At 42.0% G+C, this 22,859-nt stretch overlaps 1 protein-coding gene across 3 annotated transcripts in view; it reads left to right on the top strand.

The window, feature by feature from the left end:
* The window catches only part of CTPS2 (CTP synthase 2), a 96,053-nt gene extending 86,327 nt beyond the window's left edge, over positions 1 to 9,726 (top strand). For all 3 annotated transcript variants that reach the window (XM_032840748.1, XM_032840746.1, XM_032840747.1), the window contains exons 18-19: positions 8,385 to 8,495; positions 9,507 to 9,726. In XM_032840748.1, the coding sequence (XP_032696639.1) occupies positions 8,385 to 8,454 (70 nt within the window). In that variant the 3' untranslated portion in view covers positions 8,455 to 8,495; positions 9,507 to 9,726. The remainder of the gene's footprint in view (positions 1 to 8,384; positions 8,496 to 9,506) is intronic.
* Positions 9,727 to 22,859: the final 13,133 nt, after the last annotated feature.

Here is a 22,859-nt window from a genome sequence, read left to right as displayed (position 1 = left end):
TGTACTCGTGGTGAAAACTCACTTCAGTGACAGAGGAAGCCTACACAACTGGCTCAGTAAGAGAAAAAGATGGAAGCGGGGTGTGGAGAAACCCATTTGCAGGTTTCCTATGCCCCCTCTCTCCCATGAGAGCTCACACAGAGCTCACCTTCCCTTCAGCAGTGAACATGCAGCAACATGTGTGTGATGTCTGTGCCCAGAGGAGCCCCTCTGAGACTCAGAGTGTAGGTTTTTTTTATCGGGGCTGGTTACATAGGCATTCTCTACCTGGGAACCACTCGGATTCCAGACTGTCAAAAGGAAAGCAAGCATTCACCATAAATCACACCAGCCTACACCCAGTGGAAGGACCTTATCAGTTAGTAATGGAAACACACCCTGAAAGCCAAGTTCCTCAGTCGTTCTCCCCTCTCCACCAAGCAAGCCCTCTAATGATAGCAGCCTCATGCCTGCTGTGTTAACTCTTTTATTATTTTTTGTGTATGTGTGTGCAAGTCTAATAAGCCAGTTTTAGAAAGGAAAAAAAATCCAATGGGAAATTATTGTAATTCTCTGCTGAGATCTCCCCTCTGTGTCTAAACATAATCTGTCCCATGTACAAAAGGAGACCGCGCATTTGCCTGGTTTGCTGGCATATCATGTAATGGGATGAGACTGTTTCATGTGATTGTAAAGAGGCAATTTTAGGGGACTTACACTAAATAGACTGTACCAAGGTGCTTGTAACTGTGAGTTCTTTAGTATCTAGAAACAAAGCATATCATCATCTCTGTTCAGAATTGCATTTTTAAGCAACTGGAAACAGAAGAGAGATCGGAGTCCAAAGTGGTCCAGAGGTGGTTTTCCAGCATGTGGGTCTCTGGGGCTGCCCTGCAGGGCTCTTAGGCTCACTCCCTACATACCAAGTTAAGAAACAGCTTCCAGTTTGGGTGACGCTGCCATTTATCACGCCCATGTGTCAGGTCAGACTAAAACTCTCGGGCTTACACAGTGCTCGTTCCATGTTGGAAAGCAAAAACTTAGATGGGGCTCGGTCAGCAGTTCATAGACATGCAGCTCTTAGAGGTAACATGTCTTTAAAGTATAACACCAGGGGCACCTGGGTGGCTTAGTCAGTTGGACATCTGCCTTTGGCTTGGGTCATGATCCCAGGGTTCTGGGATTGAACCCCACATCGGGCTCCCTGCTCAGTGGGGAGCCTGCTTCCCTTCCTCCCTCTTCCTGCTGCTTCCCCTCTCTCACTCAAGCTCTCTGTCTCAAATAAATAAATAAAACCTTAAAGAAGAAGAAGAAGTATAGGACCAGAATCTTAAGACATTTGAGCAGCATCGTATTCTCAGTTTTAGGATTCTGGATTTCATGCCTCCACCCAACATATATATCTTTTGTGCAGAGAAATCGTCTTCTTTGGCAAAACAGGAAGCGGTCTGATACAGAAACAACAGGAGGGAAATTACTCAGTGATTCCCTAGATTTGCTTGACTTTTTCAGACCAAACTCAAAAGCTGAAACTACTTTATAATCAAAGGGCCCTAAAAGGAAGTTCACACCCGGAACCATATCTTTCCATTTCCCGATCCCTCGTGTGCTCCTAGGATCTGAGTCCATTCTCTCCTTCATGCTTATCCTTCTCTCTCCATTTTTACCTGTGAATCCTGGCGGCAGTTGGGGAGAGAAGGTACCCATTTGCATTCACCATTGTCTCTAGTCTCTCTTCTGTGACTCTCTTCTGGGTTTCCTTCTAAGTGACACACTGGCTTCCATCTGGGGAAGATTTTTGTGTTCTGTGGACTTCTAAATGTAACAGGACAGAAAATTTTGAAAATAGAAAAAAGGACCCATAAACCCACCAGCCTAACACACTGGGCTCATGTTTGAGTGTTTCCTTCCAATCTTTACTCTGTATCCATATAGGACTCCTTTCATGGTTATAATCACTGTTCTGTGACCTTGCTCTTTTCTGCCTCAGTTTCTTTATAAAAGGGGCATGGTAATGGTGCCCACTTGACATGGTACCCACTTAATGAAGATTAAGTTTCATACTAAATGTAAAGCACTTAGCACAGTGTCTGGTCTGTGGTGGGAAATTAAATGGAAATTTATTATTATTATTTAAAGGGAGCTCTACACGTAACGTGGGGCCTGAACTCACAACCCTGAGATCAAGAGTCAGACACTCTACTGACTGAGCCAGCTAGGTGCCACTAACTGGGAATTATTATTATTAATTTTACCTTAGTTCTGGTCTTCATCTCTTGCCTCCTACAAAGCTTTCTAACTGGTCTCTATGCCTCCAGCTTTCCTCTTCTCAATCCATTTTTCCTACATTATTTTGGAGTTTAAAACTCTCAGTGGCTTCCCTTGACTTAGAGAGTAAAATGCACACAAATCCGTAGGGAACAGTTTACAGTCCCTGGATCTCTGTAGAAGCTTTTAATGCCTTTGCCTTAGCTCACACCAGTTTTGTGGCCCTTGATACACATTCCTGAAGTGCTTAGTGAGAGGTGAATGCCAATCTGTATCCTTTTAGGATGCTACTTCCTAACAGTGGGCATGAGAGGTGGGCGTGGCCTCTCTTTTGACTGTAAAGTGTGCATTTCTCCCTCTAAGGCATACTTATCCCCCTTGGGTACCTCTTTCTCTTTGACTAGGAAGGTAAGATACTCTTTTCCCCCTGCGTTTCCCAGCGCTATTTTAAACTTGGAATCACCGTGCCTATCTTTTTTTTTAAACTTCGGGCTGCATGGTTGATGATGCCAAGGGCCGTTCTTGCAATATATGGTGTGTAGGGGCCAAGGGTTGGCCACCCCAAAATGGGCCAGTTTAGCATAAAGATTATTTCAAGTTTGAAGGGGTTTGGGACAGGTCTTCGCAAAATATGCCATGCTGGCACATGGACTGTTCTGAGTTGAAGGCAATAGAGACCCTCAAGAGAAACTTTAGTCCCTCCAATTGTCTTCTGTTACTCTGTCTCTGTCACTTGGATTCTTAGGCCAGTGAGGAGTACCTTAAAGGGGACAGGAAATTCTTGCTCCCTGACAGGTACAAATAGTTGGTTTCTTTGGGGACAGTGTGGACGAGGAGAGCAGGTGCTATGGATTTGGTTTCTGGATTTGCTACTAACTGGGTAATTTTTCCCAAGTCTCTACTCCCAAACTTCGGGATCTTCATGCATTTGTGCTGCTCCAAAGAACAGTTGAGATGGTGGTTTGTAAATAGTAAACCGATAGAAAAATACTACTTTTTCCCCTTTGTTACATTTCAAGCAAAAGCGAACTGGGGGAAAAAAGATTTTTTTTTAACGGTTTTTTTTTTTTTTTTTAAGATTTTATTTATTTATTTGTCAGAGAGAGAAAGGGAGAGAGAGCAAACACAGGCAGACAGAATGGCAGGCAGAGGGAGAAGCAGGTTCCCCAACGAGCAAGGAGCCCGATGTGGGACTCGATCCCAGGACACTGGGATCATGACCCGAGCCGAAGGCAGCCGCTTAACCAACTGAGCAACCCAGGCATCCCTTTTTAACGGTTTTTTAAATACCTTTTAAAACAACGCCACCTCCTCTTCTCCTGCCCCCCCTTATTTGTCACCAGCTGCATGCCTTGAGACTTCTTTCAGTAAAGTGGTACTAAAAAACCACATTTGAGTACACCTTCTCTTAGGGATTAAATGTTGATTAAAAGGTGCTCTTTATTGATGGTGGTACACTGCAAGGCTGATGACATACATGGTGCCAGCTGGGAATGGAGTTAATATTGATAGAGACCACTGTGCTTTTAATGCCCTGCTGGGGTCGAATTCTACCATTTACTATTCAATGCAAAACTCATCAAAGCATACTAAGATTTTATTCCATTGCTCTTACATTTTATGGCTACCAGGGGCTCTTTGAAAAGGAAGTAAGTATAGCAGTAACAATGCTTTGGAGAAAACTGTGTGCATGGCAACCTGTTTTAAAACATGCTTTTTCTACATGAAATCAATTTTTGATACAAAGTATTGTAGGAACTCATGCATGCTGGGAATCCTAAGCTGGCCATCAAAAAAAATTTTTTTAAAGATTTATTTATTGATTTGACAGACAGAGATCACAAGCAGGCAGAGAGACAGGCAGAGAGAGAGGGGGAAGCAGGCTCCTCACCAAGCTGAGAGCTCGATGCAGGGCTTGATCCCAGGACCTTGGGACCTGAGGCTTTAACCCACTGAGCCACCCAGGCGCCCCTGGCCATCAGAATTTTCTAAAAAATTCCAACTACCTCTTTCTGTTAATGGAGAAGAAGTGGTTTAATGGCTGCTCCTGGGGTGGCCTAAAAGGTGGGAAATATGAGGCATTACTAAATCTTATCCTAGTGCCTTGGAATATATATTTTCTTATATTGGGAATTTACTAGGAACCAGGAATCTTTGACAAACGAATGACTATAAGCAACCTTTTGTTTGTCAAAGAACCACACGTAGATTATTGCAGTCAAGTCTCCTAAGTCAAGCCAGTGTTGTAAGGATAGAGATTCCCACGAGTCACTGCTGGTGATTTTTATTTTCTCTAATAAAAAATAATATAGGGGGCATATGGCAGGCTCAGCCGGTAGAGCATGTGACTCTTGACCTTGTGGTTGTTGGTTCAGGCCCCACACTGGGCTTGGAGTGTACTTTAAAAAAAAGTATATATATATATATATATATATATGAACTTTTAAAAAAAAGTGCTTCTGTTATTTGGGCAGGCACATGCATGCATAAGAGACAATTGCCATGATTTTAACTAGCTCTAGATAGCCAGACCTTAAAAAAATCTTTTTAGGGAGTGGCAAGGAGAACCATTACATGGTGATTATGGTTTGTTGTTGTTGCTGTTTTTAATCATTATTCATTTGTTTTAAAATCAGTGCTATCCAATAGAACTTTCTGCAGTGATGGAAATGTTCTATAATCTGCACTGCCCAATGGGACAGTCACGAGCCCCACATGACTATTTGTTGGGCAGTTAGTTGGGTCTGAGGGAGAAGGAATAAAGCAGTTGCTGGTCACAACCTCGGAGCAACCCGTAAGAATTAACAGCTACACCTGCAGAGCCTCCTCTGAGGGCTAAGAGAGCGGGAAAGGCCTAGCCACGAGCTGGCTCAGAAGCCACAGGGGACTTCCAAGAGCTGAGCATGCGCAGAGAAGGCACAACTTGTCCTTGAGGTCATAGCAGAAGCTCCTTAGAAACTCAGAAATACACAATACATAAATAAATACAAATATAACGGCATGCATCATGGGTATGCGCATGCGCAGAAGCCAAAATGTTATATAACCCCCGGCTGTCACTCAAACATATCCTTCAAAGCCAAATTTAAGGCAGAAAACAGGCTTAAAAGGATGCAGCCAGACCTTCTTGGGGCCATTGCCGCTGTTGCTCTCTAGCAGTGACCTGCTTTCACTCTTGGAAGCGCACTGTACTCTACCTGCTTAATGAACTCTAGCTCCCCATTCTGGTCTCGGGTTTCCAGTTCTTTGGTATATCTGGGGCAAGAAGCGAGCAACGCGGTAACATATTGAGCACTTGAACTGCCCCTTAATATGTGTGAGTGAGGCATGGAATTTTCAGTTCAATTCGGTTTTAATTGATTTAAAGGTAGATAGCGTCCCGCGGCTTGTGGCTACCATATTGGGCAGCGTGGGTTTAAAACATCCGCTCCCCAAATATATCAAGATACACACCAGTGGGTCTGTATTCTGTGGCATTTCATAAAGATTCGCGTGTAAGACCTTAATATCTAATAATTTTCCCTACTGAGAAATGTGTGTGTGCATGCTCACGTGTCTGTGTCCAGAGAAGATGATTTAGGGTTAGTCTTAAGATGGAGCTGAGATGTCGTGAATTAAGTGAAAGTATACTCAGACAAGTATATCTTATGACTGTTTAAAGTTTGTTCCCTGTGAAACTAAAATGAACCCCTAAGCCCCATGCAGCACAGAGTAGCGCTCACATTTTATTGGACGTGTAGGAGCCACTGCTGTTCTGTGTGTGGTAGTGATCCACATTGTATTTCTAGGGGCGCCTTGGGGGGCTCAGTGGGGTAAGCCTCTGCCTTCGGCTCAGGTCATGATCCCGGGGTCCTGGGATCGAGCCCCGCATCGGGCTCTCTGCTCAGGGCAGAGCCTGCTTCCCCCACTCTCTGTCTCAGCCTGCCTGTCTGCCTACTTGTGATCTCTCTCTGTCAAATAAATAAAGAAAATCTTTAAAAAAAAAAAAAAGGCACATTTTACTTCTAGCACTTGGTGCTTGCTGGCGCGTGGATACCCTGAAATCAGGCCATTGAGCAGCAATGCCTGCTTTAAGATTCTGTTCTCGAGCCCCGTGGTTTAGTTCATTGTCCTACTTCTGGCCCCTGGCACAGAGGAAAGAAAAATCAGCGAACCCGCTCATTTGCCTTAGAAATGAGTAAACTCAAGCCGTGCCATTTGGAGGTGTTGTCAGAGTTTGGGGCAGCCAGCGGGCAGACAGAAAGGACAACCGCCAGGTTGGAAACAGACCCACCCCAGGTCTGCCGGGTATGACGGGCAGGGAATTATCTGGGACGAGAAACAATTCTGAAAATCACGCAATTGGCAGTTTTTGTGATTTCTTTATGTTTCGATGACTTTTTAAGAGATACCGTGTCATGAATATGTAACACTCGTGAGCAGCAACAGCTTACATTTTTATATTGTCTTCAGAGGACATTCAGACGTTCTCTTTTGGCCCTCATACCATCTTGGTGAGGTTGTAGGTATTGTTACTGTTTTTTTTCTAGACTCTCAGCAGTCAAGTGACCAGTCTGGAGGTATGCGGCTAATAAACAGTACAACCAGGGGTGTAAGGGGGAGGATGTGGGCCCACCTTATTCCTCCCTGAGCTCTGAGTTCGGGAAGGAAGCAGGTGTAATGTCTGATGCCTGAGAAAATGGGATCTCCTTGGCTCTTCTGGCCTTCTTGCTTATGGACTCAGGGGATATGCCCCCCAGGTGCCTGTTGGCACATTTCAGCGCCGCTTAGACTTGAGCTTGTGGCTTGGGTTAGCATGATGGGGATGCTGGCCCCACCTCGAATGAGCTGTGTGCTGGGTGAGTCACGAAAACACCCCGACCCTCATTTCTTCTCCCCGAGGAAGTTGAGTGCAACTTCCAATTCCCTTTTTGTCACCCAGAACCAGGACGGATTGACGTTTGTGTAATGAGAATGCGTGGATAAGGAAGGACATATCAAGTTTTGGGGGCAGTTTAAAAAAAAAAAATATATATATATATATATATATATTTAGTTATTCCTGTGGTTTCTTTTTTGGAAACCCTTTTGTAACAGAAGTGATTTTCCTGCTCTAAAAATTAAGTAGGGGGTATCTTCTACTTGATTTGTTTTGAGGAGCTATTGATTCATGTTTAACATATCTTGTCTTTTCTGCCAATTCTTAATCCTCTTCTATCTACTCTTCATTCTCGAACCCCGCCCCCACAGCCTTTCCAGTATTTTGTCCAAAAGTCAAGGAGGAGAGTGAGGTTGTCTTTTACATTCTTGTTGACGTATTTATTGATACTTGCTCAATGTGTTTAGAGTAAATATTCACTTCCTAACGTGTCAGCAGAGGGTTTCTTCAGTTGTTCCCTTTCCTCCTTTAAAGAAAAAAAAAAAAAAAGTGGATTTTCACGTGTTATGGAATTCAGAGTTCTACTGCTATCCGTCAGCAAAAAGTTGGTCAAGGCTAGGAATGGGTCAGGCATAAAACACTCACTTCCTGGCAATGTCATCTCCATAGGTCAGTAGAACTCCTGTGGAGTTGATCTACTTGCTGATTTATTTGGAACCAAGCAAGAAGAACCCCTGACCTGAGCCCATATCTCAGGTTAAAACTACAGTTGCAGGGCTCTGTCATGGAGAAAATGTACTTCTGAGGGATCCCAACATGGCAGCAGCCATGTCAGCCATCGGTCCTATTCTGAATACTACATGGGTCTCGAGGTAGTGGGGGCATCCCATAAAGCTTTTGATGTGAAAATAGCATAATTGTGCAAATAATTTCTCAAACCCTTGGGTGTATGAGAGTGTCTGTTGGAATGGCAAACTTTCATGCTGCTGGTCTACATTAGTGGTCTTTAGAAGATTATAAATTTTAATCTAAATTGAAATGCTTTTATCAATTTTCGGAATAAGTTACTTCCAGCTTAAGAGGAAAGCAGGTGATCAGCTCCTCTGACAAAAGATCACTGTGTGTGGTGGGACTAACTTCTTTCTAGAAAGTGGTAGTACAATATCCCTTAGCATTTTCTCTGAGTGGAGATTAATTACAGAACGTGTTTGGAATTGTAAATAGAATAATTGTCCAGGGTTTTTTACACCTTGCTAAATTAGTTTTTCTTTTGATCTAGTGATAGATACAGCGATGCCAGTGATGATAGCTTTTCAGAGCCAAGAATAGCCGAGTTGGAAATAAGCTGAAAATAATACAGGACTTGGAATAATCAGGACTGCCTGTGAAGGTAAGATGGAAGTCTCTAGTATTCTCTGTTTGTCTTCCAGACAAGCTGTTGTCCTGGGGGAGAAGGGAGAGTTATAGGACTTGCCCTGCAGGATTTTGCTCTCGAGGGATGCTCCTATTTGCCTGAGCAAATAGGTGATCCCCAGGCATAGTTAGGACAGACCTGACAGGTGTCCGTGCTTTTGGGAAACCGGAATGCATCCGAGAAAGCTCGCAGTTAGCATGGGGAAAATGGAATGCACCTGAGGTCAGGAATAAATATGTAAGCTCACCTCTAAATGTGTATCCAGAGGCTAGAGTGGTTAGAGTTGTCATAGATCAGCAAACTTGTTCTGTAAAGGGCCAGATCATAAATATTTTAGGATTGTGGGCCGTTCAGTCTCTGTTGCAATTATTGTCCTTTGCCATTATAGGGGGAAAGCTGGCGTAGACAGTACATAAATGAATGGACATGGCTGTGTCCCAATAGAACTTCATTTACAAAAGCAGTTTGCTGAGCCCTGGTTTAGGTAATTCATGGAAAAGCAGATTTCTTTGGATTTGTATGAAATAAAATGGTATTTTATTTCTTTGTAGGGAGATGCCAGAGACCAGCTGGGCTTCTGAGGGCAGCTCATTTCCCCCATGGTTCTTTCAGGCTTTCTGAGAGAGGATAGCAGCCTGGATAAGTTTATTAAATTCAAGCTCAGAGCCTGATACTGCCTGGGATAACTCTAGTGTTATGGCAGGCCTCGAAGTAGATGAGCAGCTCTCTATTCACGGGATAGCAGCTTCTGGAAAATGTGTAAAGAGTTAATGGCTCCAGTATGAGCTCTCTTCCTATCACCTAGCAGCAAGGATCTTCATGTTCCCCAGGGAAAGCATATCTCTCTCGATTTCGATTTGCCTCAAACATGGAGACCTTTAGGAGCAAACCAAAATGGCGCAAAGACTAGCTTGAGGTACTTGAAAGACTTACATTATTCAGTTTCTGATGTTGTTAATACTTATATTCTTCTTCTTCTTTTTAAAGGCTCTGAAGTCACTGAAACCAGGATGAAGGAACTGTCTGAGGAAATCACCACACTCTTAAAGAATCACTCTGTTTTCTACCAAACATAAATGTAAAGCCTCGAAGGGGATCTAATTACAGATAAACCAGAACCAAGGGGCTACCTTCTTTTTCAGTCCAGAGGTGGCCTTTGGTTCTCACAAATTTCTGTAGCTGATTAAACTTTTTCCAGCAACCTCAAGGGGGAGAAAGCGTGTTTGTGTCTTGTCTGGCATATGGTGATGTCCCGGCTGTGAGCGAGGATCCGGGTAACTGAGCCTTCACTGTGCTGTACGAGAGGGCTGGCAGGGCACACGTGACAGTGATTTTTGAGTCAAACAGGGGTCGTTCTGTGACCTGAAGCTCAAACACTGATTCGTGTGCTGCCCAAGCTTCTTTCAGTTTGTCACCATGTTTATTTTTAGTTAAAAGTAAAATTAAACAAGTCTAAGATGTGGGGGTGGGGAAAGGAAAACTTTCATCACAGGCAGGCAGAACGTAACGGGGCATAAAAATATATGTTACCTATGTTATATTCGTTGAAGCGGAATTCACATAACATAGAATTAACCATTTTTAATTTAATTTAATTTAATTTTTTAGAATTTTCCACTTTATTATTTCTTTAAAAATTTTATATATTTATTTATTTCAGAGAGACACGGGTAGCTTGGCGGGGGAGGAGCAGAGTGAGAGGGAGAAACAGGCTCCCCACTGAGCAGGGAACTGATGAGGGGCTCAATCCCAGGACCCTGGGATCATGACCTGAGCCAAATGTAGTAGACATTTAACCAACTGAGCCACCCAGGCGTCCCTAGAATTAACCATTTGAAAAATTCTATTTATTTATTTATTTCTGTATTTTCCTTATTTTTAATTAACATGTAATGTATTTGTTTCAGGGGTACATGTCTGTGAATCATCAGTCTTACACAATTCACAGCACTCACCATAGCACATACCCTGCCCAATGTCCATCTCCCAGCACCCCCATCCCTCCCACCTCCTCCCCTCCAGCAGCCCTCAGTTTGTTTCTCGAGATTAAGAGTCTCTTATGGTTTGTCTCCCTCTCTGTTTTCATCTTGTTTCATTTTTCCCTCCCTTCCCCCATGATCCTCTGCATTGTTTCTCAAATTCCTCATATCAGCAAGATCATATGATATTGTCTTTCTCTGGTTTACTTATTTTGCTCAGCATAATACCCTCTAGTTCCATCCACATCATGGCAAATGACAAGATTTCATTTCTTTTGATAGCTGTATAGTATTCTATTATATATATATGTACCACATCTTCTTTATCCATTCATCTGTTGTTGGATATCTGGATATCTTGGCTCTTTCTATGGTTTGGCTATTGTGGACATTGCTGCTATAAACATTGATGTGCACGTGCCCCTTCGGATCACTACATTTGTATCTTTGGGGTAAATACCCAGTAGTGTGATTGCTGGGTCATAGGCTAGCTCTATTTTCAACTTTTTTTTTTTTTTAAGATTTTATTTATTTATTTGACAGAGATCACAAGTAGGCAGAGAGGCAGGCAGAGAGAGAGGGGGAAGCAGGCTCCCCGCTGAGCAGAGAGCCTGATGCAGGGCTCCATCCCAGGACCCTGAGATCATGGCCTGAGCCGAAGGCAGAGGCTTTAACCCACTGAGCCACTCAGGCGGCCCTATTTTATTTTTTTAAAAAATATTTTTATTTATTTGAAAGAGAGAAAGCAAGAGAGAGCGCAGAGGGAGAGGGAGAAACAGGCTCCCCACTGAGCAGGAAGCCTGACATGGGACTCCATCTCAGGACCCAGGATCATGACCTGAGCTGTAGGCAGACACTTAACGGAATGAACCACCCAGGCATCCCTAGAATTAAGCATTTTAAAGTGAACAGTTCAGGTGCATCAGGTATGTTTACAACATTGTGGGACCAGCCCCAATCTCCGATCTGCTTCCTGATGCCCCATTGAATGTGCTTGAGAGGATAGTTGTTGCTCACATCTGAGCTTCCGCTTCCCAACGCTAACTTAAATTTTTAACTGCTCGGTTAATTTTTTTGAGTGTGGTTGTCTTTGGCCTTTTAACATTTTTCACATGCTGAAAGGTGATGATACAGAGTTATTTTGTAAGACGCTACAGAAAATTCATCTACCAAACCCAGGCAGAAGTGAAATGAATAATTATGGTAAACAAAAATATTAAAGGGCTTTAGGGTTCCACTTGTGAAAATTATAACTTAGATATCACAAGAGGCTCCAGATGAAAAGCCCACAAGGTATCTTAAAAGCTGGAATGGGCCTCATAGAGAGAGGGACTTAAGCACTAGGGACACACTTTAACATCACAAAGGGGTAGTCTGGCTTAAATGGAAGTTTTTGATTGTGATGATTATGATTCCTAAAGTCACTTACATCAGAGTGCTTTCACTGTGGGCTAACGGTGCATGTAAATAGGATGAGAATAAGGACACTTAAAAACAATAAAGGAGCCCTTTTGTTGTTACTACAGGAGATTTTTCTCTTTTGGAGACACCCCTTGAACTTGGAACCCATAGAAGGCTTAATGGTACTAGCATGGCTGCTCAGGATAGTGGAGCAGCCATGGGACGTGAACACATAGAAAGTTATTATAAATCATTCATTCGAGAAATGTATCTGAGCCCTCAGCAGGCGCCACAAATGGTATCAGGTGTTGGGGAAAGCAAAGGGGAGCAAAATTTGCCCTTGTGGGTGTCCTGGGTAGGCTGCCTCAAGAGGAGTTAAAAGTCATCAAAACCCAAAAGCTCTCTGCCTCCCCTTCAACTGCCTAATTTCACATTGGAAAGGACAGCCTGTACTGGGAAGAAAGCTATTAACAGAGACTCCCTTATATCTAAAAACCTTATCTGCATAATAGGGCAACTTTGTTTTTCAAAACGTCTCCTTTTGCTTTCCTGTTAATGATCTCTCTTCACTTTGTGCCCTCAGACCCCCTCCACCTCTCCCTAGTTCCTATAAACTTCTGTGTTGCCTCCTTGTCTTTGGAATTTCCACGTCTGTGTGGCTTCCCCTTAAGTATGCGATTAAATTTGATTTTCTCCTGTTAATCTGACTCGTGTCAATTTGATTCTTAGTCCGGCTAGAAGGAGGTTGAAGGGCAGAGGAAGGTCTTACTCCCCAACACCCCCAAAATTAGTCTCTTTGGTATAAGAATTAGTTTAGGCCGATTTTATTTTATTATTTATTTATTTTTTAAAAGATTTTACTTATTTATTTGACAGACAGAGATCACAAATAGGCAGAGAGGCAGGCAGAGAGGAGGAAACAGGCTCCCTGCCGAGCAGAGAGCCCGATGCGGGGCTCGATCCCAGGACTCCGGGATCATGACCCAAGACGAAGGCAGAGGCCTTAACCCACAGCCACCAGGTGCCCCAGTTTAGGCTGATTTTAAAGAAATAACAGACATAGGAAAAGCTCTGAAAACTGAGGAGAAGTTACCATTTGTGTACAGGAGGTATATGGGTTATTAAACTATTCTTTTTCTCTTGTTAATCTGGTTTTTGTTGTTGTTGTTGTTGTTGTTGTTGTTGTTGTTGTTGTTTTTAGTTCAGGGGGTATCTTCTATCCCAGGCTTTGGTGGAAATAGAACATGAACTTGGTGAGCTTTAGTCTTCAAGGTTCATGTCCATGAGGATCTCTAAAACATGGTGGCAAAAAAATGGATACCATTCAGTTTTCTCTCTCTGGGATGGGGCTCACTTTCCATCCTGGTAGCTTCCTTGGTACTACCTTCTCCTTTGAGAAGAAAGCTAGTGAAAAGCTGGGGGATCCAGGTGGCAATGTGTGATTACATAGTTCATTTTTAAACCTTACTGTCAAATTTTAAACTTCCCATCTTTTCCTTGAACAAGAAATTGTTTTCAAAATAGAGGTATTGCGTTGATTTGTTTTCCCTGGGGGAGACAATGCTTTCAGTGAATATGCTGAGCGTGTTCGATATCGAGAGTAAGATAAAAGCGTAAAACCTGGAGGCTGGTGTCAGTCTACCGGGAAACTGCCCTTTTCCATGCTGAATCACCCTCTCAAGGGGCTTCTGTGAACTAGAGAAACCTCATCTCATGCCATAGGGGCCAAGATGTTACTACTTGTTATGATGGTCACTTCTGTAGAGAATTTAATGGCAAGAGGTTAATACCATTTGAAACTATCTAAATTTCTGGAGTTGTAATTTTTGAATTTATTTGCACATATATATGATTTATGTACTTATTTTTAGAGAGAGAGCACGAGTAGGAGGGGCAGAGGGAGAGGGAGAGAGAATATCAAGCAGACTCCCCGCTGTGGAGAACCCAGTGTGGAGCTCGATCTCACAACACTGAGATCATAACCTGAGCCGAAACCAAGAGTTGGAGGCTTAACCAGCTGTACCATCCAGGTGCCCCCGCACAAGTATATGTTGTTTAATTGTCAAACTTGACAAGTATGAAGACTCAGAAGTAATTTTTTTTTAAAGATTTTATTTATTTATTTGAGAGCGAGCGAGAGGGAGAGAGAGAGAGTGCACCGGCAAGCACTGAGGGACAGTGAGAAGGAGAAGCAAATGTCCAAATGAGCAGGGTGCCCGACGCGTGACTCGATCCCAGGACCCTGAGATCATGACCTGAGCCGAAGGCAGACCCTTAACCAATGGAGTCACCAGGTGCCCTCCAGAAGTAATTTTCCACCCAGAATGTGACTTCTTTGATTCATACCAGGAAGATTTCTGATAGGATGAGAGGTATTTATTTATTTATTCATATTGACATAACGTATTATCTTTTTGAGGGGTACAGGTCTGTGATTCATCAGTCTTACACAATTCACAGCACTCGCCATAGCACATACCTTCCCCAATATCCATCACCCAGCACTCCCATCCCTCCTACCCCATCCCCTTTAACAACCCTCAGTTTGTTTCCTGAGATTGAGTCTCTTATGGTTTGTCTCCCTCTCTGTTTTCATCTTGTTTCATTTTTCCCTCCCTTCCCCTATGATCTTCTGTCTTGTTTCTCAAATTCTTCCTATTCACTCCTATCAGTGAGATCATATGATAATTGTGTTTCTCTAATTGAGTGACTTCACTTAGCATAATACTCTCTAGTTCCATCCACATCATTGCAAATGGCAAGATTTCAATTTTTGATGGCTCCATAGTATTCGTGTGTGTGTGTGTGTGTGTGTGTGTGTGTGTGTATCACATCCTCTTTATCCATTCATCTGTTGATGGACAACTAGGCTCTTTCCATAGTTTGGCTATTGTGGACATTGCTGTTATAAACATTGGGGTGTATGTGCCCCTTTGGATCACTACATTTGTATCTTTAGGGTAAATACCGAGTAGCACAATTGCTGGGTCGTAGGGTAGCTCTATTTTCAACTTTGTTTTTTTAAAAGATTTTATTTATTTATTTGACAGACAGAGATCACAAGTAGGCAGAAAGGCAGGTGGGGGATGGGGGTAGGAAGCAGGCTCCCCTGAGCAGAGAGCCTGTTGCGGGGCTCGATCCCAGCACACTGGGATCATGACCTGAGCCGAAGGCAGAGGCTTTAACCAACTGAGCCACTTAGGTGCCCCTATTTTCAAGTTTTTGAGGAACCTCCATATTGTTTTCCAGAGTGGTTGCACCAGCTTGCATTCCCACCAACAGTGTAGGAGGGTTCCCCTTTCTCCGCATCCTCGCCAGCATCTGTTGTTTCCTGTCTTGTTAATTTTAGCCATTCTGACTGGTGTGAGGTAGTATATTATTGAGGTTTTGATTTGCATTTCCCTGATGTCGAGTGATGTTGAGCACTTTTTCATGTGTCTTTTGGCCATTTGGATGTCTTCTTTGGTCTGTTCATGTCTTCTGTCCATTTCTTAATTGGATTATTTGTTCTTTGGGTGTTGAGTTTGGTAAATTCTGTATAGATTTTGGATGCTAGCCCTTTATCTGATATGCCATTTGTGAATATCTTCTCCCATTCTGTCAGTTTTCTTTTAGTTTTGTTGACTATTCCCTTTGCTGTGCAAAAGCTTTTCATCTTGATAAAGTCCCTTCCTTCCCTTGCTTTGGAGATGTTTCTAGGAAGAAGTTGTTGTAGCTGAGGTGGAAGAGGTTGCTGCCTGTGTTCTCCTCAAGGATTTTGTTGGATTTCTGTTTCACATTTAGGTCTTTCATCCATTTTGAGTCTATTTTTGTGTGTGGTGTAGGGCAATGGTCCAGTTTCATTCTTCTGCATGTGGCTGTTCAATATTCCCAGCACCATTTGTTGAAGAGACTGTCTTTTTTCTATTGGTCATTCTTTCCTGCTTTGTCGAAGATTAGTTGACCATAGAGTTGAGGGTCTATTTCTGGGCTCTCTATTCTGTTCCATGGATCTATGTGTCTCCTTTTGTGCCAGTACCGTACTGTCTTGATGATTACTGCTTTGTAATAGAGCTTGAGGTCTGGAATTGTGATGCACCCAGCTTTGCCTTTCTTTTTCAACATTCCTCTGGCTATTCAGGGTCTTTTCTGGTTCCATACAAAATTTAGGATTATTTGTTCCATTTCTGTGAAAAGAATTGATGTTATTTTGATTAGGTTTGCATTAAATGTGTTGATTGCTTTAGGTAGCATAGACATTTTAACAATATTTATTCTTTCAATCCATGAGCATGGAACATTTTTCCATTTCTTTGTGTCTTCCTCAATTTATTTCATGAGTATTCTATAATTTTCACAGTACTCTAAAGTTATCTGTGAGTACAGATTCTTTATCTCTTTGGTTAGATTTATTCCTAGGTATCTTATGGTTTTGGGTGCAATTGTCAATGGGATTGACTCCTTAATTTCTCTTTCTTCTGTCTTGCTGTTGTTGTATAGAAATGCAACTGATTTCTGTGCATTGATTTTATATCCTGTCACTTTCCTGAATTCCTGTATGAGTCCTAGCAATTTTGGGGTGGGGTCTTTTGGGTTTTCCACTTAAAGTATCATATCATCTGCAATGATTGAGAGTTTGACTTTTCCTTTGCTGATTAGGAAGCCTTTTATTTCCTTTTGTTGTCTGATTGCTGAGACAGAATGAGAGTTTTTCATGGCTTTTGAAACACATTTTCTTTTTTTTAGATTTATTTATTTATAAGAGAGAAAGAGCATGATCAAGGGGAGGGTAAGAAGCAGGCTCCCTGCCGAGCACAGTGGCCAACCAAGGGCTCAGTCCCAAGACCCTGAGATCATGACCTGAGCAGAAAGCAAGAGTGGGATATTTAACTGACAGAGCCACCCAAAACTTTTGCTTTTCTGAGTGAATATCACAACTCCATGGTTTTATCCCATACACTCGATGTCATTTTTCTTCTGCTCTCCATTACCTTTCCTTTGTTCCAAGCTTCCTAAGCATAACAGTTTAACTGGGGTTGAAGGGAGATCTGTTTTAACCTGTTTAAGAATGAAGAAGTAAAAAGCATGATTGCACTTTATCGTTTGAAGGGGGCAGTATCTGAAGCAGGCGGTGGCAAACTATAACCATAGGCTACATCCCACCTAGTTTTGTTAGTAAAGTTTCATTGGCATACAGATGCACACACCTTTTTTTTTTTTGGTGGGGGGTGCTATTGTCTATGAGTGCTTTCCTGCTGCAAGAGCAGAGCTGACTACTTGTTGGAGACCCACAAAGCCTAACATTTTACTCTCTGGTGCTTCGAAAAATAAGTTTGTTTAAAAAAAAAAAAAAACCCAAAAAACAAGTTTGTTGACTGTTACCCAAAAGGAGCACTACAAGAAAACTTTACAAGTCTCTGGCGGGGTCTCAGTTTTCAAAATCTTTTTTCTATGTAATGAAGACATGCTCTTTAAAAGGTTCTAAAAGAATTCCTGACCTGCGGTTCCACATTGAAAGACTACAGAAAATTCTCTTTTCAACTTTAATCTTCAGCCACCTTGTTCCCTTCCCTGGAGACTGTTTTATCAAATTGTTCTGGGTCCTTCCTGCTACATACCAGGCAAAGGTGATTGTTTTACCGTAATATTTAAGCAGCATTCTTATTTCAGATGAAGTTATATTCCTCTCTTTAGCGAGGAAAGAATAAGTAGGAATACTAAGGAAAAATGTACAGGGGGAAGGTCAGTACCTGGTTCAGCTTATGACGGATATTGTGTACACACTGTGGGCCCAGCTTTCAATGCAGCAGAGAATACGGAAGACCTGCAGAATGTGGTCTAGTTGGGGGAGGGCCCTTCAAGATAGTGCTTGAACCAAATCCTGAAGGATGAGTAGGAGTCAAGTAGATGCATCTTTGTGTTAGAAACACTGGCAGGACCAGTCATTGGCTGCTCCAAACATTTCCCAAGGATGCACTTGAAACATAGTGAGCCCACTTCCTCAAATAACACTGCCCAGATCTGGAGCATCTTGAAAATGATGAGTTCATTGTGAGGGCTCTGTCTTCTCACTAACAGGCAGAGAGGCTTTGGTAGTGAAAAACCTAGACTTTAGAAGAGCTCTATGATCTTTTTTTCTCTTCCCTGTTCTAATCCCAGCTGCTCTCTAGACCAGTGCTCTCCAAAAAATAAAGTGTAAAATGAAATAAAATAAAACCTGAGCCACATGTATTATTTGAAAATTTCTAGTGGCCATATTAAAAAGTAGAAAGAAACAGGTGAAATTATATAGTAGTATAATATTTTATATATATTAACTTTAGTAGTATAATGTTACATTATACTACTAAATATTATAGTAATTATACAGCACAGTTCTAGATTCTCTGTAAAGAGGATGTACAGATTTACCACTTGCTCATGGTAGAATCCCTGAGTATATGTCACAGAGCACAAGTATATATATTAATATCTCAATGCATGTCACATTGGGTTATGCATATTTTTGTGTTTGAGATGTGAAGGGATTTGGGACAGACCCCCCCCCCCAAAAAAAAATGTACCACTTGTGACATGTGGATTATTTTGAGCTGGAGGCACTTGAGACCCTACAGACTCATGAGAAACATTTGTCCCTCCCTTCACCACAGAGAAGAATCTAAATTGGGAGCATCTTTCTCAGAATAAGGGTTATTAACAGAGGTAAACTTTATCTGAGTGAACCATGTGTATGGTAGGGCAAACATCTAATTACCAAAACTCTGCTCTTCTTATCACCCTGTGAAGTGCATTCATTTCCTCTGAATTCCCAGACACCTGCCCCCCTCTCCTTGGTTCAGAATGACACACAGACCTTACTTTTCTGTCTCCAGAATTTCCATGTCTATGTGGAGTCCCTGTATGTACATCTGTTAAATTTGATTTTCTCCTGTTAACCTGTATCATGTCGATTTGATCCTTAGTCCAGCTGGAAGGACCTTAGAGGACTTCTTGCTCCCCAACAGGCTGAAAGCGACATATACTCTGTGACATATACTCAGTATAGGTCAGTTGTATATGTGACTTGGTATTGGATTTGGTAGTCTGCCTTCTTGCTATTTTTTTCTGGTGGCTCCCCAGGAGCTCTACCCCTACATTTGCCTCTGGATTTTGAGAAAGCACTTCCTTCTCTCTTCCATAGAATTTTCCAGATGCTGCACAGCATTCTTTTTTTTTTTTTTTAAATTTTATTTTTTATAAACATATAATATATTTTTATCCCCAGGGGTACAGGTCTGTGAATCGCCAGGTTTACACACTTCACAGCACTCACCATAGCACATACCCTCCCCAATGTCCATAACCCCACACCCCCTCTCCCAACCCCCCTCCCCCCATCAACCCTCAGTTTGTTTTGTGAGATTAAGAGTCACTTATGGTTTGTCTCCCTCCCAATCCCATCTTGTTTCATTTACTCTTCTCCTACCCCCTTAACCCCCATGTTGTATCTCCTCTCCCTCATATCAGGAAGATCATATGATAGTTGTCTTTCTCCGATTGACTTATTTCGCTAAGCATGATACCCTCTAGTTCCATCCAAGTCGTCGCAAATGGCAAGATTTCATTTCTTTTGATGGCTGCATAGTATTCCATTGTGTATATATACCACATCTTCTTTATCCATTCGTCTGTTGATGGACATCTAGGTTCTTTCCATAGTTTGGCTATTGTAGACATTGCTGCTATAAACATTCGGGAGCACTTGCCCCTTCGGATCACTACGTTTGTATCTTTAGGGTAAATACCCAGCAGTGCAATTGCTGGGTCATAGGGTAGTTCTATTTTCAACATTTTGAGGAACCTCCATGCTGTTTTCCAGAGTGGTTGCACCAGCTTGCATTCCCACCGACAGTGTAGGAGGGTTCCTCTTTCTCCACATCCTCACCAGCATCTGTCATTTCCTGACTTGTTAATTTTAGCCATTCTGACTGGTGTGAGGTGATATCTCATTGTGGTTTTGATTTGTATTTCCCTGATGCCGAGTGATATGGAGCACTTTTTCATGTGTCTGTTGGCCATCTGGATGTCTTCTTTGCAGAAATGTCTCTTCATGTCTTCTGCCCATTTCTTGATTGGATTATTTGTTCTTTGGGTGTTGAGTTTGCTAAGTTCTTTATAGGTTTTGGACACTAGCCCTTTATCTGATATGTCATTTACAAATATCTTCTCCCATTCTGTCAGTTGTCTTTTGGTTTTGTTAACTGTTTCCTTTGCTGGCTGCACAGCATTCTTAAACAGAGAAAAGAATTAGTTGGGTTTGCTGTTCTAACATATGTCACCAGGACCATTGCAGGGGAAATTTACTTGGCATGTCCTTTCAGATTCTCCTTAAGAACATTTGTCAGTAGTGAGCATTTTTTGCTTTCAAAGGAGAATAACATTGACAGTAAAATCTACTAATTGCCAGTGTTGTACTTCTACATTCTGTCTTTTAAAAAAATTATCTGAGTATAGTTGCTACATGGTGTTACATTCGTTTCATATGTACAACACAGTGATTCAAACATTTTGTCATTGGTATCGATATAGTTAATAAAATATCACAGCCCCAGAAATTTTCAGGTAGAAGCTACTGGTGATTAGCAAATTTGGCCCTTCTCATCATTAGGACGAAAGAAAATGGAACTATTATTTTTTATTTAAAAAAAACCTTTTTTTTTAAATGATTTTCTTTATTTATTTGACAGATCAAAAGTAGGAAGACGGGGGGGGGGGGGGGGGGGGGGGGATAAGGCTCCCAGCTGAGCAGAGAGCCTGATCCCAGGACCCTGAGATCACGACCTGAGCCAAAGGCAGATGCTTAACCCACTGAAACATCCAGGCGCCCCTAAAAAATTTTTTTTTAAAGATTTTATTTATTTGTTTGTGGGGGAGAGAGAGAGCACAAGCAAGGGGTGTGGCATGCAGAAAGAGAAGCAGGCTCCCAGTTGAGCAACGATCCTGACATGGGACTCTTTCCCAGGTCTCCGGGATCATGATCTGAGCCAAAGGCTGATGCTTAACTGACTGAGTCACACAGGTATCCCAATAAAAAAAAAAATTTTTTTTTTTGAGTCAGCTTTGCTAGTAGGGTGATGCTAGACAGTGACTTGGAGTCCTGTATTCAGAGAATTCAGTCTGATGTTAGGAGCATTTAGGAAGAGATTTATAGCCGAGTGACATCTGATTCTTTCGAGTGCTTCAGTGGTGAGATAGAATAACGTCATGGCATCTTACTGGGGAGGTGATGACATGAAGGCAAGGCTTCCAGCGTTACTAAGAGAAGCTCCGACACACGTGGATGTGCACAAGAATGATTTGCTTCCACCTGGAATGGAGCTGGGTAGATTTCTGGAACTGTGACATGTTTTATGAAGGGATTCTATAATAGCAATAATGGGACTTTCAGCTGTTGAATGAACAGTGGGAAATGCTACGCAGATGGGAATTTATTAAATTCGTAAATTGCACTAGGCTCTCTTTCCACAGCTCTCCTGATTCCTGGCCATTTCCGACTTGTTAATAAATAATTGTATATTAGTGTAGTTCTTTTCGAATCTAAAAGAGAATAATGGCGTGCAGCAGATGGAGAGCCTCTAATGCTAATGACCCTATCAAAGTTGTTTTAAAATGTCAGTTAACAAAAGCAAACCATAATATTGGAGCAGAAAATCCTTTAAGTGACTACCTAAAGGATGCCTTTCTAATGGCTATGTAAATGATGTTTTCTTTAATTTAGGAGTGAGATTTAATGTTTATTGGACATTTGTTTTAAATTTAGCACATCGTCTAGTTTGTTGATCTCAAAAGCATGTTTTGATTCAGACTAACCCCATTTTAAGTGCTCAGTAGTGGTTTTCTCTGGCATGCCAGACTCTGTGGCTGGGAGCACAGAAATGCGAAGCTTGGTGTCCACAATACAGCCTTAGCAAGAGTTTATATATAATGTGACTTGTGCCCTTAGTGATTAGGGGAATATGAGGGCAAGGCTAACCTTAACCTATGGTTCATATCTTGCAAAGCTGGGACTCACCAAAGTCAAAGCCCCCTTCATGGAGAAAATGGAGCTGAATTATCAGAGCAAACCGCCTGGTCAGGGGAAGCCTCCCTGGAAAAGTATTGACCTGAATTAGGAGGCAGCCTCCCCTATAACAACATCCTCTCGATCAGAGTCTGGTAGTGTTTTCCTGCATCCGTTTGCTCTGTGTTTAATCTGGAGCCAGACAATATGGCTTGACTAGCTTTGGAATAGCAATTGTTTGCTTTTGGTCTCGCGGGTCTTGCAGAAACAGGCCAGCTTAACCCAATTCAACTCAGGCAGAGAGAATGCAGAAAGAGCATCAGAGGAAAAATAACATATAACCTAGAATATCACATGGAAACATAGCACAGCTCAGGTAAATGTTCGAGGTGTTTTTATTTTGTTTTAATCTTGCTTTCTTTGCTTCCTCCATTGCAACTTCATTCTTACGGCACCCACAGAAGCTCAGGAAGGCAACTGTGATAGCTACTAACTGACTAAACATGATAGCTACGAACTTCAGGGGTTATGCTACTTAGAATTTACATCCTAGAAACAAGGCTTATTATGAAGGCCAAACGTGCCCTTGGTGGGATTCCACAGCTGTGAGAAAATGCAGGCGACCCGATCATGGTAAGGTATTTTTGTTCACGCCAGAGGTTTTCTTCAGCAAAGAAGTAGGTAAATATGCTGGCATATACTCATCACGTGACTAAAAATGTCTTTTTTTTTTTTTTTGGTAAGACATCTCTTTTGTTCACCCAGAGACATACCCAGAAGTGACCTTATTATGCAAGGGAAATGTGTTGCCAAAAACTTCTTAAGCCCTTTTGCTATACCTTATTTAACTTAAGAAATCTTATTTTATCCTTGGTTAGTCCAAGGCATCTGATTTTCTTCTAATCCCATCCCAAATATTTTCTTAAAAAGGTATAATAAATC

This window comes from Lontra canadensis, unplaced genomic scaffold, assembly GCF_010015895.1.
Source record: "Lontra canadensis isolate GAN:19392208 unplaced genomic scaffold, GSC_riverotter_1.0 scaffold116, whole genome shotgun sequence".
NCBI lineage: Eukaryota > Metazoa > Chordata > Mammalia > Carnivora > Mustelidae > Lontra > Lontra canadensis.
The sequence above is the reverse complement of the archived record's forward strand: the minus strand, read 5'-3'. Positions and strand labels throughout refer to the sequence as shown.